The following is an 18,708-nucleotide window of genomic DNA, read 5'->3' as shown; positions in this document are numbered from 1 at the left end:
CTCATCTCATCTTGTTCTTATAAGCTGTATTGTATCTTCTCTTTTTGTCTCTGTACTCTAGACTCTTTCCAAAGGATTTCTTTACTTCAAGGTACGTTCGTTCTTACTCTACAGTGTCATTTACCTATGCGACCCGGAGCTTCGGTGCCCCTGAGAAGTCAATTGCTCCTCTTACCGAAAGGCACCTTGGAAAACTTGGCCAGATATCTTCTTCATTATGAAGAGTACTTGCCAATCATCACTCTCCCGTTGCTGCTCTGGACGGTGTAGCTTCTAGGGGGCTGTGCCGAGACAACCCGCAGCACACCGTCATCGTCTGTCTCCGATCTCAAAACCGGCTTCGCTACTCACACCGGCCCATCAACAATCGTCGATCCCATGCTCACCCATCTCCCGTCCCAATGCCCTCAATTGGCAAGGAACGTGTTGAGCGGGGTTCGGATCAGTGGCTGAGCTGGAGTTGGGCGGGCTTTGGAGTCGGACAAGATGCATGCGTGAGCTTGGTGCGGGATTGTTCTCATTGGCAACCATCTGTTGTCTTTGCATGGATTCCATGGCCGTCAAGTACCTGTCACAGCTCCTCCCTGCGCAGTCCCCACGCAACGCGGCGGTACCATGCGGGAGGTTGGTGGTGGGTGTGTGCAAGGTGGCTGTCCAATTCATTTCAATTGATGCACTCCATCCATCTGGCTGCTTACGAAATCCAGTCAGTCACTACTGGCTATCGGGAATTGCCATGGTGGATGGTGCCTTTTGAGGTGAATGTGTGCAGCTTTCTTGGTGGCCACAAAGTACCTTCCATTCACTGAGCTCAGATCTCGGGACGGGAGCGGGCAGAAGGGGAAGGGAGCTTCCCTCGTTCCTGCCTTGCCTTAGGCACTTGCTACTGTAAGCTAAGGGAGCTCTCAGTGGAAACAAAGGCTGGAACAGTGGAGCTCTCAGCACGCTTTTGCGCTTCATCCGAAAGGGGAGACAGCGACCCAGCAACGGGTCCCGCCCAGCACGTGACTCCGGGTCTCCGCTCTTTGTCGTGTCGCAGGCTGTCATTGGGTAATTGAGCGCTAACATCATTGCCCCTCTCTTCCGCAGATGGCCACCTTCAGACCAAGCATCCTGCGACCCCTCCTACCCCGCCATAACTGCTTCGTTTCAGCAGCCCCTCGGTCTTCTTTCCTACATCTTCTCCCAACTCCCGCAAAGCCAGCTGCTGCTTCTCCTTTCCAATCATCCACGAACCGAATCTCATCCAGAGCATTCTCATCAACATCGCCCATCATGTCTAAAGTGTGAGTGCCATCTCCTCCTCTTCCTCATCATCTCCTCATCATCATGAGGTCATGGCTTCACGATAGCAGCTCTTGCTAACCTCCAACCACAGCTTCTTCGACCTGGAGTGGGAGGGTCCCGTCCTCGACGCTGGTGGCAGACCTACCCGCGAGGTCAAGGGTAAGCATCAATCCAATTCCATCACTCCGTAGCATCCCCCATCCCCTCCGCCATCAGCATTGCATCTCTCCCACCTTCCTCCTCAGTTGGGATTCCTTCGTCATCACCGTTTACGCTTTGCTTTTACCCCGCCCCGCACAAAAATTTTCATCATGGCATGACACTTCAGCCCCGCGTCTCTCCTGGATGAAGCTTTGTTCTAACACTCGATGTCTATAGTCCAGCAGGGCCGTGTCACTTTCGACCTCTACGACAGCATCGTCCCCAAGACCACCCGAAACTTCCGTGAGCTCTGCACTGGCAAGCCCGGCTTCGGCTACAAGGGCTCCTCCTTCCACCGCATCATCCCCGAGTTCATGCTCCAGGGTGGTGACTTCACCCGTGGCAACGTATGATATTCCCCAATTTCTGAAATGCATCAATTGCGCACCATGCTAATACGCGACATAGGGCACCGGTGGCAAGTCCATCTACGGCGAGAAGTTCGCTGATGAGAACTTCGAGAAGAAGCACACTAAGCCCGGTCTGTTGTCCATGGCCAACGCCGGCCCCAACACGTAAGTTCCCAGTTGCCATTCCTCTGAGAGCTATTATTTCCATATTTCGCCGATTACTTGCCTCCGCCATATCATCGACTTGATTGCTAACATTGTTCCTACAGCAACGGGTCCCAATTCTTCATCACCACCGTCCCCACTTCCTGGTTGGACGGCCGCCACGTCGTTTTCGGCGAGGTTTCCGATGATGAGGGTCTGAGAATTGTCAAGGCCATCGAGGCCACCGGCTCCGCCAGCGGTGCCGTCAAGTACAGCAAGAAGCCCACCATTGTCAACTCTGGTGAGCTGTAAATGCGGGGTCATCGATTGCTTGCCTTTCCTTGGTACACTTCTACCAATGCTGCGAACGAAAAATCTCGGAGGATTTACGGGCTCGTGTTGCGTGCGCTCTGATACTCTACCATAGCTAGATAGCAACCATGGTCAAAAAGGATCTCGTCTTTTACCATATGATCCTGTATATATGCTTGTGAATCATGAATACCTCCGCCCTAAAGTTTTTTGAACGCCTCAAGCTCAACCAAGCATTATCGATGTCCTTAACTCACAACCCGTTTTAGAGACGGCAGTAAAGAGCATGAAATCTACTAGTCAGCGTGGTCTTATTCATGTCATCTTACACTACAGACTACTACTTCAGCTCTCAACCATAGTTGTCTCTAGACCACTTTTTCGCTTTCTAAATTCAGGTTACGCCTTCCGGAACGCCTTTTCCAGGTATCAATACAAAGTAGGTATCAGCATGAGTTGCATGGCCTCCCGTCACAGCTCGGAGCAAATCTCCTGTTCGCAAAGGTTGCTGAGCAAGTCCGTCACGCGCAAATTCCGTATTTGCGCAATGCATCAGTCCAAGCCTAGCCAGCGCTCGAAATAGACGCAATTACTAGGGCTCACTGGCCCTCCCTCTTCACATAGATCGAAGACCGGACACCGTCCACAAGGTGCCTCGGTCAGGCCATTTTGGCTCGGTGCAGCGCCCATCTCTCTGGGTAGATCCAAGTCGTCCTCATCACCCTCATTTCGCATGAACTGGGTCAACGGTATCGGGTTGACCTTGGCTGCTTTGACTGTCCGATAGCCACGGCGTTTGCCGACCTGGATCGGCTCAACAAGGTTGTCCCATACCAGCACATCGACTAATTGCTGGACATCCCCCTCTGATAGTGTAGTATTGCTCGTGATGCCGTGGGATGATATCAGCTCGGCGATCTGGCGTACTGTGGGGTAATTGTTGAAACCCGCGGGCAGGGGCACCAATGTCTTCTTCTTGACATCTTTCTTCGACGCATGGGTCGGTCTAGCATCATCTGTGGAGATTTCCTCGGCGGCGCGCTTCTTCCCCTTTGCATCCGCTTTATCTCCCTTCAGCACGCCTTTCTTTGGCTGCTTCTCTTTGTGTTCCCGGTGCACACTCGTGTACGTGCTCCTCTGTGTAATGTAATCGAAAATGACCTTGGTCAGCTCCGAGATGAACGCCTCGTCCAGATCCGAGTCCGTGTACCACGGCCCGCCCGTTGCACGATCGCTTGGCCGCAGGCCCGCCTTGATGTACATCTTCTTGTTGGGGTGCTCCACGCTCTTCATATCCTTAATATAACCTTTAGACTCGAGGAACTTCAACGCTTGCTTGAGCACGCTGTCGTGCATGCCGAGGCGGGCCTTGACGGTGCGCGACCAAATGCCGTCGGCGCCGGCCTCGTCCACCATGGCGTACACCATCGACTGCTCCTGCGTCAGGTTGCGGTAGCGCCCGGCGTCCTCGGCAGAGCGCCACTTCCACGCCAGGTTGCCGCCGGGCAGGCTGACGACGATGAGCAGCCGCTCCGCCGTCAGTGCCTGGATCACCTTCATGAGCGTCTCGCCGCTGTTGTTGGGGATGATGCCGAAATCGAGGATGTCGCGCTGCGTGTACAGCTTTGTCTCGGGCCCGCCGGCCACGCACGAGTCGTAGATCGAGTCTTTGATCAGCTGGAACTTGGAGCGGTCCTCGCTCTCCAGCGACGGAGAGGAGTGTACCGTGGCCATAGTGGTTATCGTTGAGGTTTCGCGGCTAGAGGAAATTTATTGTCGAGAGGGAACCGTTTTGTCGCAATGAGTCAACCGTATATGCAGCAACAGATGCTACCCTCTCAGCGGCGTTCAACTGCGGGCAGGTGGGTGGTGAGGAAAGAGAGTGAATTGGAGATTCACATGAGTAAGATCAGTATTCGCTCTCGCATGTCCGCGGGCTGCTGAATGCAGGAGTTCGCAGGTGGGCGCTGATTGTCGTTGCAGATATCTTGAAGTTGAGAGTCGTAACCAACCAAGCGTCTAAACTTTTTTGCGGCTTTCGAAAAATGACTGTACCCCGCGAAATACTGCCGGTTGCTATGCCGCCATCTATAGTTTAGTGCACTCTCACCGCCTGATGCGGCCCGTTACCCCTGTTCAATTGCACTAATTTCCAGGGATCTGAACCCCTAGCGCAACCTGCTCAACAACACCCATCCGTTTAGTATTCGCCTGCTTATTTTACTGCGACAGCACACTGACAAGGTCGCCATTCACAACTCACCAGCTGTACCGCATGTCATTTCATCATGTTAATGTGATGTAATCAGGTATTGAATATCACTTAAATTATTGAGAGCGACGAAAATGCAACAATTTTGTAAGATCAGCGAGCGTTCTCCAATTTTCTCTATTTACCCTAAAGATGAAAGATTGAGGTAATATCTCGTCCAAAGGTCTAAAATGTTCCCCCAAACCCAAGGAAAATCTGAACAAAGTTTAGTGGTGGCTGTTTCTTAGTCTAGTAGACTGTTGCCGGACGTTGGTATCATTAGAGAAAAATGTTATCAGATGTGATTCGTCGCACATCCTCGACATAAAGTCCTTCCTTGTCATGACGTTCCTTTTAAAGCAAGTTCTTATTTTTTTCTCTTTTTTTTCCCTTGTAGAGAGTAGAACAAAGAGAGACTGCTCCTCCTGAAGACATCCAGCTATATATGTCTAGAAGAGTGACCTGGTGGTAAAACATGTCTAGGGGGTTAGTACTGGTTTATAAATCTTTCGTCCTTCTCAATACGTTCGCACAGCTTTATGTTTTCTTCAAAGTTCGAATTCATATCTTCACAGTTTTGAACGCTAGGATAGGCCACCACATAATCTTGGTCGGACTATGAGGGTTTTACAGTCGGTCAAAATAAATAAACGAAATTTTACTTCATTTTTAGATGACTGCAATATATATAAGGCACGGTCCAGATTTGTTTTCGTTTATCGTAATGTGAAAACCTCACAAACCATAAGGAGTCCGATCCCTTAGCTAAAGTTGAGTGGCATGGCACTATTACCCAAATAGTCTTTTCATTGGATCATTTGCCATGCCTAGATAGCTTCACCTAAACAGACATCATAATTGCTTCGTCCATCACAGCATCTCTCCCGCGAACTCTTTTTGGTAGATCAATCGTTCACATAACATTCCGAACGGCGAAACGGCGAAGACAGCAGTATGTTAGCTTTGTTGATTGGCCGCAAACATGACTGAATGTTTCACTGAAAGTCAAAGTTTGATCAAGTGGGGGACTCTGGAGATCGAAGTCTGAAACTGTAAGCGGCAGTCCTGTCCGAGAAGAAAATTGATATTGAGTGGCATCGCAAGAAATGGAGGTTTGGTCGCTGATTCAGGGACAAACACAAGAAAAACTGACAAGATAAGATGAGGAAAACGTTGCTCCAGGGAGTATTTGAGCTTGTTTTGTTCGGGGGCTAGGGTATCCACTGTCTGCACAGCCGACATCTCTTTCGCTAGGAATTGCAGACGACTGTTAAATCTAGCGGATTTATCTCTATTTTCGAATTCATTGTTTATTTATTGCCAACGAGTATCATATTGTCAGCTTATCGAAAAACAGAGCCGGGAGGACTTGTGAGCTTTGAACTTACGCTAACAACTAAAAGGACAAGAGCTTAGTAAATCGGAGTCTTTGTTTGACTGTCAATACCATCACAATACCAGCCTTTCTTCTGCTTCAATCTATGCCCGTCACAGCAACATGAGGGTGACGTATTCCTAGTGCCGCTGTGCCAGTCGGCAAATTCCATTGCTTGATGTTGGTAGAGTGGTTCTAGACCGACTTGGGTTCGCTTCGGTGGGCACTAGACAGGGGTGTCAGCACTTTGCATACGCTACATATAAGCTCCTCGATCCCCAATTTGACTACACTGAAGAAGCTCGCCTACAACCACATGTGCGTGGATCACTCCAACAACCGCTTTTTGCTTCAGATAGCCGAACATGGTGTCTCAGTTATCGGAATTATGGGATCCCACAGATGACTGGACTGGCATAGCTAGCGCAGCAGAGCGGAGAAAGCGACAGAATCGTCTGAGCCAGAGGTTAAAGCGTCGGTGCTGACACCCCCAGCCCTATCACCAGCTATCTAACACCTTTTTGTCGTAGGGAAAAAGAAGCACGCTCAACGCATGGCTACTCTCGAGAATCTAGACAAACCGCCAACAGGATTATTGGCGATAGCGACATCTAAGCGGGAAGAGCTTTCTCCATCGAGAGGTTCAAGGTGTGCTCGAGGCGCGCCCCTTATGAACAGTGACCCCAGCTTGCTAGGGGTTCATCTCATACGTTGCCACAAGACCCGCGAAAAAGCAATCGAGTTTGTTCAAAATGCACTTGTGCGTCACAGCCTTGATATTCGGCGACAAAATGACCTACCGACATTATCACGCCTAAATCTCCTGAATGCGCTTGCATACAACGCTACCCTCTTAGGTATCTGCTTTGAAGAGATGTATCTCGGCGACTGCATCTCTCCTTTCAATTTGATTGGCCCTGTCGCTCCGGTAGCGTTTGGTCATCCCAACACTGCGCCGGGGGCCCTTCGTCCCACGATCATGCAAAAGGCGGTCATTCATCATCCATGGATCGATCTTGTCCCAATCCCAGGTATTAGAGATAACATTCTTCTAGGCCTGCAGACAGAAATGATAGATGAAGAGGACTTGTGCCGCGATTTTAGTGAGCTTGCTCAGCCAGAAGACAGCGATGGCATATCAGCTCCCGCGTCCGTTTGGGGATCGTCCTGGGACCCCGCAAGCTGGGAGATGAGTCCTCGCTTCTTGAGAAAGTGGGGTTGGCTGATGAGAGGATGCCCTGAGGCTTTAGATGCTACAAATTTCTGGCGGGAGAAGAGAGGGGAGATGAGGATTGAGCTTGAGATTGGTTGATTAGGTCAGGTACCTCGATATAAATGTAATATGTATGACTTAGTCTATGCCCGTTTAGAAAATGTAGTTCGATTAGAAATGTAGTTTGATATTGATAGGCCATGACCAAGCGTATTATACTCTAGCTGGTTGATCCATATTTCGGGTTTTCGGGGAATTTAGTGCGGCTACTGTGGTCGTCTGACATCCCTGTCAGGCTTTGCTAGTGACTTGGAAGTTATACATACACTTAGGAGAGGTCTGCTTGAAATTGAATGAGTGGGATTACAGGAAATTTATGACTTCGTGTATAGCTCTCTGAGCCGGAGTTGGAGCTAAGGTATGGGCGGAAGCACTATAAAAGGACCCTATAGTAGCCCTCATCGGACAGCTGTCGTCCTTCATAAGCATCTAACTCCATCTAACAACAATCTCTGGGACTTTATATTGACTCATTTCGCCCTTGCCGTGTGCTGCATCATGTCTGCTCGCGATTTATTTAAACCATGTCCGCAGCCTAAGACGGAATTAGGCCGGTATCGCATCCTCTCTAGCACAGCCGGCGTTCTTGTTTCGCCGCTCGTATTGGGTGGCATGTCTTTTGGCACAGCCTGGGCAGAGGGTATGGGCTCTGTCGACGAGCAGCAAGCTTTTAAATTGCTCGACGCTTATAATGATGCCGGCGGAAATTTCATAGATACTTCGAATCACTTCCAGAGTGAGCAATCAGAACAATTCATTGGCAAGTGGATGTCTGCTCGCGGAAATCGCGATCTCATGTTTGTTGCGACAAAGTTCACCAGTAAGCATTTCTTGAAGTTCATTTGGTCCATGGAAACCTGCATATTTCTGCTATCTAGATCAAGTATTCCTTTCAATACTGTGGAAGATGCATTCAGGAATTCCTCTAGGCGGCTCTACTTACAGCAAAGTTGTCCCGCAATATGGCTACTAACTTCGAATGTTTTTAGTGAATTACCGGTCATGGGAGCTAGGACCAGGAAGGAGTGTTAATTATTCAGGCAATTCGAAGAAGTCACTGTGTATCTCTGTCAACGACTCTCTCAGGAAATTACAGAGTACTTATATCGATCTTCTTTATGTCCATTTGTGGGACTGGACTACCTCGATCGAGGAGATAATGGATGCGCTCCACATTCTTGTCGAACAAGGCAAAGTGCTCTACCTTGGAATCTCGAATACGCCTGCATGGGTAGTATCGGCTGCTAATACATATGCCCGAGCCCACGGCAAGACTCCGTTTTCTGTCTATCAAGGCAACTGGAACATGATACGCCGGGACTTCGAACATGACATTATTCCTATGGCTCGTCACTTTGGAATGGCTCTTTGCCCTTGGGGAATTTTTGCATCAGGAAAGTTGCAATCCAAGAAGCAGATCGAAGACCGCAAGCAAGCAGGGGAGACACTTCGACCCATGTACACAACAGAACAGAACGAGATCGAACGCAATGCGAGCGACGCCCTTGAAAAGGTTGCCAGTGAACATGGAATAGACAGTGTTCAGCAAATTGCCATCGCTTATGTGATGCGCAAGGCGAGGAATGTCTTCCCACTTATCGGAGGACGAACGGTTGAACAGCTGAATGACAATATCAAGGCTCTAAGTATCCGCTTGACAGACGAACAACTAAAGTACCTTGACAGTATAAAGCCTCTGGAGGTTGTATTTCCGATAAATATTATTGGGGATGATCCTAGGGAGACAGGCATGTCGTCGATGGGACATGCAACCTTCGCTCAGATGGCGTGGCAGAGATTTCCGAAGCCCACGGGATATGAGTGAGGCGGTGTGCAGCTACGTGCTGGGTATAGAGTTGTCATTTATGCAGGAAGCAAACGAGTTCGACGACTTTTTAAAGAGTCTATAATCGCCATTGGTCGTATATAGTTTTGTATCAGACTATAATGACGTGCGTTCGTAGCTAAAACGGATAAGTGTAGAGCAAATAATAATGATATAAATCTATCAACAATTATTAATAGTTATAAAGTGATATCTTACCAAAATCTATTTACGATATCATAGCTACTCGTTCTATTCCCGTTCTTTCTTGATATGCTTCGTTTGAGATCTTCTTTTCTAGTCATGTCTCTTAGGCTCTATCAAAGTGTGCATAGGCCCATCATTTCATTTTTGACACTTCTATGTGCGAATCAATCCATTAATTACCTTGCCTACTACTGGCTTCAACGTCAAGCAAGCAAGCAATTGAGCAAACATATGATTTTCTATACAAAATCCTTCGACCACAAGGCTCCAGAACCTCGAACTCCTCCCTCCCATCAGTCTCAGGTTCGCGCTGTCCTCAAGCATTTCGCTATCACAATTGATTATAGAGATCGCCTTTAAATGCCCTATATCCCTCTCCAAAGGCTATTTCTAAAGACTGTTACTATATACTCCTACCTTACAAGCCAGCCTTCTCTACTTTGCTCTGCTTTACTCTGTTTTACTCAAGGAAATGCAAACTTTAGTCAAGCCAATAAAAATGAAATTGAAATAAGAATAAACAAACTATTGTTTGAAAGGAAAAGAGGCTACAATCATTGAAATAAACATATGATATATCCCCATCCTAAGGTAGGAGAAGTCACGGTTGAGGTCACGGGACTTTGGTTTCTGATAGTGTGGGTGGTCGCGAGCTTCGCGTCTTGTGAATCTTTGACGACATACAACAAAGCGACAAAAGGCAGCGAAACCTGTTAAAAGCATACAATTCGACTTCGACTTCGACACAGCCCAGCCAGCCGGAACAAGATGGTGATGGCATCAGGAAATCATCTGGCGGATGTGGATGCAGATACGTGGGATTCAACAGATGTGAAATACTCAGAATACTCGAGCGTCCAAGTCCAAGCGAGAGCCTTGGAAAGCGACTCGCCTTCTTGCATCTGGCGAGAAAATGAGCAGAACGTCTCTCACCACTACCACTGTCATCATCCAGTTCTTCTATTCCAGTTGTTAGTAATAACCCCAGCTACTTCACACCGTCGGCCTTAATCAAGGTACAGGATAAGAGTAGGCAGCATTCCCCTCTAAAGCCTGAACTCACTCTCCCGTCGAGGGCACAAAGTGTCGACCTCATCGCCAATACTGATAGCGAGGTCGCCACCGGCAGTAGCAGTAGCAATATCAATATCAACATCAACGTTCATCCTCAGGCATCTAGCTCGGTGTTGAGCTCTAAGCGTCTCCGCGTCCCTGCCTCCGAACTAGCAGAGGAAACAGACTCTGCATTACTGCCCGTCGCATCCTCCATAAACCTGCGAGAGCCTGACCTTGCTTCTCTGGTCGAATTGCTGAGAGGATACCGCGACTTTCACAATCTCAATCCTTCACCATTTGCCAATCCTTCCACGCCTATCTTGGTCTCCCCGGAATGCTTGCTCAAGTTATTTCAAGAGCTCGAGTCGCGTCATCCGTCGCTGGATTACTATGTCCAAAATAAACTACGGTATGCTCTTTTACTCCATACCTTCGTCTTCCCATCCTTCTCTCAGCGTTCAGTGCCCTGCTGACACCCCTCCAATCATAATGCCCGCCACCGCCTCGAGTCCTTGATATTTCCCGATTATTTGCCTTGGGGACCTAGCTTATGGGTTGACCAAGTGATTTTCAGATACGACTATGATCCAGGTCCTGGCTTGCTCCATATTCGAATGACTGCTCCGGTGCATGCCGGTTTCTGTTCTGGGCTGGCGGATGAGATCATGGTCAAACTGCGGGTTATAGCCGAGTCCTCTCGCGATGCGGTTCCAGAGCGAGCCCGAGATTTTGCCAGCAGCATCGCCGACATGTCAACATCTCGTATTCGATATGACAAAGATCGTAACGGCGTCGATGTCAAAGCGGCTGCACAGATCAAGGCGCAACGGCAACCCGACGGCCAGTTCCAAAGCCCCAACACAAAATACCCGGCGCTAATCTTCGAGGTCGCCTTCTCACAGAATCCAGGCAATTTTGCAAAGATTGCAGAGGGTTATATGGAACGCTCGGGCGTCAACACCAAGACCTTCATCGGCATCAATATTGACTATAAATCTCGATACCCCTCGACTTTATCCTTGTGGAAAGCTGTAAATGCTATTGAAGACGGTGCTCCGGTCCAGGATACCTTTGAGGCAGTCGAGGTTATCGCATCAAAGGTATGTTTCTACCTGCATTAATTCCCCCGCCCCACCACCCAGGAGATGAACAATTGAAGCAAGGAGGAAAATGGAGAATCGCGAAGAGATGTGCTAGTTCGAGAAGCTAACAAGCATCCTTTTATCTTTCCAATTAGCCCTTCCGAGATGCCAGCGGCGCACCCTGCAACCCAGACCACGAGCTCCGCCTTTCACTCCAAGATATTGCCACAGGCCCCAAAACCCCAGACCTCGACGCGATTCAGATTGCCATCACCTACGACAGGCTTTGCAAGATACTAGACAAGGCGTGCCGGTTTCATGCATGGAGGGAGGACTCCGAGCCCCACGCCGGCTTCCAGGCCAAGCACCAGACGTTTCGGCGCAAGCGCTCGCCAACGCCGCCAGACTGTATCCTCCCCGATGATGAGGCCCGCTAGTTGCGCGAGGAGGAGATTTGCTTGGCACGCACGGATGCTGCAGATGGCGACTTTGAGTAACAGACCTCGCGGAAGAGACGAAAGTGAGAAGCATTTATCCAACAGGCGGAGTCACTCTGGGCCAGCTAGATGGATCAACCGATTCAGCCCTCATCAAACATAAAGAGCAATGATTTTGTGATATTAGCACAAGTTCTCACCCAGCTAAAGTCTTATAATCTTTAGGGAATCTGGCCTTCTCTGGAGAGGGGAAAACGGGAGGGCAGGCATACTGTTTCATCTCGACTGGACGTGCGTGGCCAGACATGAGCCCGTCGCTTCAATCGTCGTTTTCTTTCTGGCGTCCTCAGCGCACTATGTACAGTATCGAGGAAAAGAAAGCAGGAATCCATGAGGAATGTTGTGAGCAGGATCCTCCACAAGTATACCTTCCAGGGTTCATTCAGCCTACTATATAATCGTAATATGAGGTGTTGTAAATACTTAAGTCTGTCTTTCCCGTTCCCATTTCTCTTTCAATCTCTGGACCTTGTCCCGCTTCCAGCTCGCTGTGTGACAGGCAGCCGCGGTTGAAGCAATATACCCCGGCGGGGGAACTAGAACTGGATAATCCGTTACACAGGCATGGCTGTTGCGGAGGCTGGCGAAAGGCAGGCATTCTATCTCACCCAGCGAGACACATCACCCAGGCTCGTGGCGTACCAACCGACTCAATGATATTGTTCCCGATAACAATGTACTGACGAAATACCAACAGCGTGGTTGGCCAGAGAAAATTTGGGAACACACGGTCCAGGTCTGGGACAAGGCATTATCGTTAGGGTCCACACATGCTACGACTCATTAACCCTCATATTTATATGAAGTAAGTGTACATGGCGTGGGTTTTAATGAGCGCTTGTGAATAACTACCCAAATCGTGGCGTAATTATACAAAAGCAAATCTGAACCTCATTATCATGTTCTAGGAATGAAATGGCCAATGCAATGATTGTCTAATATGTGAATAGTGTAAGAAACATTACGGCAAATTCACGAATCGAACATGACAGCGAGGTCCACTTTAGTAAGCCGATGAACTGGAATGGTATTTTACGATTAACTGTTTCTGGACTGTGGCGGTGCTTTGTTCATTAGCCTGCGGCCCAGTTCGAGTAACTCCATAAATATGGATGCGCCGTTCCTCTCGCCGCACACTTCAAGTCGCTGTTCTGTTTTGTTTCAATCTATGCATGTAATAGCACAAGTAAAATCTATGGCTACTTCGGAATCCCCCAACTATATAGTTATTGGTGGTGGTACCGCTGGCCTTGTTGTCGCCAACCGTTTGTCTGAAGACCCAGGTGTTCAAGTTTTGGTGTTGGAGGCTGGTAATGATTTGAGTGCTGATCCTCGAGTGAATATTCCTGCCCTATGGACAACTTTGATGGGATCTGAAGCCGATTGGCAATACTACTCTGTTTCTCAGTCAGGCTTGCATGGGCGTTCGGTTAGACTTCCGCAAGGAAAGGCCTTTGGAGGATCGTCTGCTATCAACGGTCAAGCCTTTATAGCGCCCGCTCAAGTTGATATTGACGCCTGGGAAAAACTCGGAAATCCAGGGTGGAATTGGGCAAGGCTTGCTCCTTACTATAAAAAGTCATACACACTCCTACCTCCGAAAGACCAGGCAACGCTCGACCACCTGGGCATCGACTGGATTAATGAGGAATTCAGGGGCACATCCGGTCCTCTTCAGGTTTCTTTTCCCGGAATTCTCCAAAATCCATTGTGCAAAGCATGGATTGACGCCTTTCGTGGCTCGAACAAGCTGACGAGTGGCGGTAAGTAATGATGCTTGATCTCTTTGTCGTGTGATCAAGAACTCTTACCTATGGAAGCTCACACTTTTCTAGATCCATTCTCGGGAAAGTCATTAGGTGGTTATAGCAATGTCGCAACTGTTGACCCAGTCACCAAAACTCGAAGCTACGCCGGCTCGGCGTATGGTGTGCCAGCTCTACAAAGGTCCAATGTCAAAGTATTAACGAGAGCGAAAGTTCACAAGATCCTATTCGCCAATACAAATACCGGGTTGAGAGCAACTGGTGTGGAAGTCTCGTTTGAGGACCAGGTTCAGACATATACCGCAGTGAATGAAGTCATTCTTGCAGCCGGAACTTTCAATACTCCAAAATTGCTAGAGCTTTCAGGAATAGGCAGCAAGAAGGTATTAGAGCAATACGGAATACCAATATCTATAGACCTCCCAGGGGTTGGGGAGAATTTGCAGGATCACCTGATGACAGGAGTCAGCTATGAGGTGGTTGAAGGTGTTATTACTGGGGATCCTTTGATGCGTCAGGAACCAGAGGCTTTGGCACTCGCCCAGAAGCTCTATGTTGAGCACCAAGCCGGCCCACTGACTATCGGTGGAGTACAGTCTCACGCTTTCATGCCCACTCCTGGCTCAGACCAGTCTGAGCTGCTAAACAACTATCCCCCCGATTCAAAGAACGCCGAGTATTACAACGTCATTCGCTCTATACTTGACAGTCCTGATGAATGCTCTGCTGCATGGTTTATGTTCCTTGCACAAGCAAACCTACACGAGAGTGCTAAGAGCTTCGTGGGAGATCAGTTGCTGCCTGAGAACTTTGCGAGTTTAGGCTGCTCACAGTCACATCCATTTTCACGCGGAGCTACTCATATTTCTTCGGCCGATGTCGATGCAGTGCCTCTGATCGACCCACGCTACTTTTCGCACCCTGCTGATCTTGAGATCATGGCTCGTCACGTCCAAGGTCTAGAGAAGCTGCGTCAGACAAAGGAGCTAGCGCCCTTCTTCAAACCCGACGGCAAGCGCAATCACCCGGACGCCTTCGAGATTGAAAATCTTGAAGGGGCTAAGAAATATGTCCTTGATACAGCCACTACTACATATCACTGCTGTGGTACGGCAGCTATGTTGCCAAGAGAAAATGGGGGCGTTGTGAATGAAGAGCTTCTCGTATACGGCACTGAGAACCTTCGTATTGTTGACGCTAGTATATTTCCGTTAGTCCCACGCGGCAATATTATGTCCTCAGTCTACGCTGTTGCGGAGAAAGCGGCAGACATTATCAAGGGTCATTAAGCAACATGAATGACATAATAACCATGTGTCACGAAGTTCCAAGCTTCGCCGCGTCTCCCGTCCATAACAGTTCTTTGGAGTTACTCAATGACCTCTCCATGGCAGGAGCACTCGCTGAGACTAAGCTTGACTGTCTTTCAAAAGACGTGATAGGGGGTTGCACAAAGCCACACCCGTAGAATCCAAACGGCGTACACCCGTCATGACTCTCAATCATAGGCTATGTAATTGATCACGCGCAGTTGCCTCGGCGTGCAGTTCGTGTTGTGAAGTATGAGTGATGTTGATAATTGTTCTCCGAGCGCTGACCAAGAAAGTGGCTTATTTGGAACGTTAGGGTCCACCAATTAGGTGATAAGTGAAGCCAATTGCCTCTTGGAACGTACAGACTCTGAGCTTCAGACCCAAGTTATGAATCTTTGTGGTTTTTGAAAGCCCTGTCAGACCTAAAATCCTACTCGGACCGTCAATTCCGACCAGTTGCAGTTTCCGTTCAGGATGAATAGTTACACAAGTCAATAAAGTCTATACAACTTAAGTATCCGACGCCTGTAAGCTGACATTGCAACCTTCTCTTTGTGGATGACCAAGCGTGTATTGTGTTGTCACAAATTGATCCTTCACAAATGTGCCTGGATTGATATTTTGAATCCAAGATGATGTGGAGGCTATGATATTTGATTATAAAAGGCGGGCATCTCTTTGCAGAAGAATTCTACAGACTGTTCAGTTCAATAGCAGACTACAAGACCCTGAAACTTTTTTTGTGATCTTAGTGTCGAAATGAAGCTTGCTACAATTTCCGCCTTGGCATTTTTGTCATTGGTCTCCGCTACTCCACTTGTACAGCGAGACGTCACGGAGTTTGATGTAACAAACTTTTCTGCTGGCTGCAGGGGTGACAACACGGGATGCAGGTACACAACACTGCGGCTTAATTAGCCTCCTATAGCCAGCAACTAAACTGACAACATCACAGTTGGTCTTTCAACCTCGTCGAGGCACCATCCTCTGCAGTCCTCACCTGTGCTGGCAGCACGACGACTGGCACAACGTTTGGGACGACTAGTGGAATCATTTCGTGCTCTGATCCAGCTGTCGTCTTCGTCTTCCAACACATTGCTACGACATACCGACTGGTGATTACCGATGTCCACACTCCGGGATCGTCCGTCAGTGGGGACAAGGTGTTTCCCCCAAGCGATTTCACTATTGTTACTGATGCCAGTGGCGCTCACGAGGTCTACACTGGCCCTTCTTCTTTCGTCGTCCCTCGGCGTGCTTGAGTAGAGCGGTGCCGGGTGGCTTGCAAGGGCCACTGAAGTGAGAGTTCGCAATTTACCTAGGTCGTGGCGTGGAACAGTATATTGTCTACTCTTTGGAAAAAGATGCTAGGACTAGTCACTCTTTATAGTTCAATATGCTATTTATGTATTTCTCTTTTTCACAGGTGCCTATTCTAGCCACAAAATCTATCAACTTAGCATGACTGTGAGTGATGTCATGGTCAGAGCCGCCTCTACACAAATGCGGCATCCAAGTCTCCTTTAACAAGATCACCAAATCCTCTCCCAAGTTCTCCTGAACACATTCATCTCCTGCAGACGCCTCTTTACATTCTCCTCCAGACCACCCTCCTCCCAGATCCTGCATTCTTCATCGATCTCCGCTTTTCCGCCGATGAGGTCTGCGTAGCGGGGATCGACGAACTTGGTTCTCTTGACGACTTTCCAGAACACGTACATAAACGGACCGAATGCGAGCGCAAAATAGCTGGTGATGAAGCCCTGGGTATCCCACGGAACGAAGTAGTCGTAACCGATGAAGATCATGGTGAGCCATCCGAGGAAGGTGCCGAAGTAAGCAGTCCAGGGTGACCAGGGTGCCACATATGGCAACACTGAGTCCGGAGCGACATCCGGCTGGGCCTTGCGAGCTCGGTACCAGCCCAAGAATGTCATCAGCATCATGGTGTAAGTCATGATGAGGGCGGTGGTTGTCAGCCCGACGAACCAATAGAAAACCTCGACGGCGGAATTTGACGAAACTAGGAAGGTGATGCAGCAAATAAGGGACACTGTCAAAACGCAGTAGATCGGAACACCGGACTTGGTGCACTTGAGCAGGAACCGTGGTGCTTGGCCATCTAGGCAGACATTAGTTGAGTTTATTTGCGGAGAAGATGACTAGATCCGAAGTAACTCGGATCTGACAAGGTACTAGTCTTACCTCGAGCTAGACCGTATAGTGTTCTAGAAGAAGAATAAAGGTACGCATTTCCGCAGGACCTGTATCAGAAAATCAGCAATCTGGATCATTGTCATATGCAATGCCTTTTAGGGCTGCTTACCATCCGGACATCAGGATGAGGAAGTTGATCAAACCTGGCAAGCCGTGAATACCCAGGTTGGTAATGCCAATGACCCATGGTGAGGCAGCTGAGCCGGGCTCTCCGTTCTCGATAGCACCTAGCAAGTGCTCGTCACGGCTAGAGCAGATGATGCCGACTGCGAAGACACCGATGACATAGAAGCCAACCAGTCGATAGAACACAAGTCTCGCCACTCGGGGAATGGTGTGACGTGGGTTTTGGATCTCGCCGGCCGAGAGACAGAGCATATCGGGGCCAGCAATGGTGAATCCAGCGTAGATAACGACCGACCTGGAAAGTTTAGAAAACGGCATGCAAAATCAGGTTGTGTGACTTACCACCATCCCAAGAAGCGACCCGTTCCGCCGCTCGCGTAATATGAATGCATATAGTTTCCATGTTTCCAATGTGTAAATCCGTAGGCATCATGCTTGGGATTTCCGCCGCACATAGTGATGAGGGTGATGAGGACGAGACCGATCAGAAGAAGCACCTTGAGGGAGGCCATGATGAACTCCGACTCGCCGTACCACTTCACCGCCACAACATTGAGAGCAATGCACACAACCATGGCCATGGCAATCCACACAGCAGGGTTGACGCTAGTATTCCAATATTGCATGACAGTTGCGACAGCAGAATATTCGACACAGACAAGCATGGCCCCGGCGAAGAAGTAGGTCCATCCCATTGCAAATCCCAAAGCGGGATCAACAAATCTTGAAGCCAGTTCAAAGACAGTGCCTCGAAGAGGGAGGTAAGCCATCAGCTCAGCCATGCACAGGTAGCATGGCCAGATGAACAGAATTCCCCAAAAGAGATAACCCAGAAGCAGCGACAATGGCCCAGCCTGAGAAAGAACTCCGCCAATTCCAACAAAAAGACCCGTACCAATTGAGCCCCCAATAGTCATAAGCTGGACGTGACGAGGTGACAGACCACGCTTGGTTTCGTACGCGGCGCGACGCTCGGTGGTAGTGCCGCCGTAGGCCGGCTTGATGTCACCGGATTGCAGGTCAGCACCGGTTGCCGACCCGGAACCAGCCACTTTTGACTCGCCGCCGTCTATAGAAGAGCCCATTTTCACAGATATCTCTTACTGAGGGTCAATATTCTAGGCAACTGATCAATGTTCGAGAATCCGAGAAAAGGTCGAGGGATCGACGCTCTTTTGAAGACAATCTGCAGGCCATGACAGACCCAGCAGTGGGGATATCTCTGCATTGCACCCCTGCAAACATGTGTAGTTTTCCGCATGTAAGACGGCAGATAAGAAAGTCTTGGCGCGGAGTAAGTGGCGAGACACCGGACCGATCCCTGGATGTTCAGTGCACTTGAGTCTCCCAGTGAGCCAGCGCCCTGGCTTGACTTGGCAGCCGACGATAAGCCGCCATGGCGTAGAGCTCCAACAGGCAATTGCGA

At 49.1% G+C, this 18,708-nt stretch overlaps 4 protein-coding genes across 4 annotated transcripts; 2 read left to right on the top strand and 2 right to left on the bottom strand.

Annotated features, from left to right (window-relative positions):
- Positions 1–1,275: 1,275 nt before the first annotated feature.
- UCRPA7_8491 (putative peptidyl-prolyl cis-trans isomerase protein) lies at positions 1,276–2,294 on the top strand (the record flags this gene model as incomplete). The annotated part of the gene is made up of 5 exons (XM_007921004.1): positions 1,276–1,286; positions 1,379–1,446; positions 1,666–1,835; positions 1,897–2,003; positions 2,108–2,294. 5 exons carry the CDS (start codon positions 1,276–1,278, stop codon positions 2,292–2,294), a joined length of 543 nt encoding a protein of 180 aa, XP_007919195.1.
- A 552-nt stretch (positions 2,295–2,846) lies between these two features.
- UCRPA7_8490 (putative dna-directed rna polymerase iii subunit rpc6 protein) lies at positions 2,847–4,028 on the bottom strand (the record flags this gene model as incomplete). The annotated part of the gene is made up of 1 exon (XM_007921003.1): positions 2,847–4,028. The coding sequence occupies one exon, from the start codon at positions 4,026–4,028 to the stop codon at positions 2,847–2,849; it is 1,182 nt and encodes a 393-aa protein (XP_007919194.1).
- Positions 4,029–11,030: 7,002 nt separating this feature from the next.
- On the top strand, positions 11,031–11,800 carry UCRPA7_8489 (hypothetical protein; the record flags this gene model as incomplete). Its single annotated transcript, XM_007921002.1, has 2 exons — positions 11,031–11,381; positions 11,519–11,800. 2 exons carry the CDS (start codon positions 11,031–11,033, stop codon positions 11,798–11,800), a joined length of 633 nt encoding a protein of 210 aa, XP_007919193.1.
- Positions 11,801–16,471: 4,671 nt separating this feature from the next.
- UCRPA7_8488 (putative proline permease protein) lies at positions 16,472–18,367 on the bottom strand (the record flags this gene model as incomplete). Its single annotated transcript, XM_007921001.1, has 4 exons — positions 16,472–17,061; positions 17,145–17,203; positions 17,266–17,577; positions 17,625–18,367. 4 exons carry the CDS (start codon positions 18,365–18,367, stop codon positions 16,472–16,474), a joined length of 1,704 nt encoding a protein of 567 aa, XP_007919192.1.
- Positions 18,368–18,708: the final 341 nt, after the last annotated feature.

The sequence above is a fragment of the Phaeoacremonium minimum genome, assembly GCF_000392275.1.
Source record: "Phaeoacremonium minimum UCRPA7 unplaced genomic scaffold PA7_03_scaffold_597, whole genome shotgun sequence".
Lineage (NCBI taxonomy): Eukaryota > Fungi > Ascomycota > Sordariomycetes > Togniniales > Togniniaceae > Phaeoacremonium > Phaeoacremonium minimum.
Note: the sequence above shows the minus strand (reverse complement) of the source record. Positions and strands in the feature narration are given on the sequence as shown.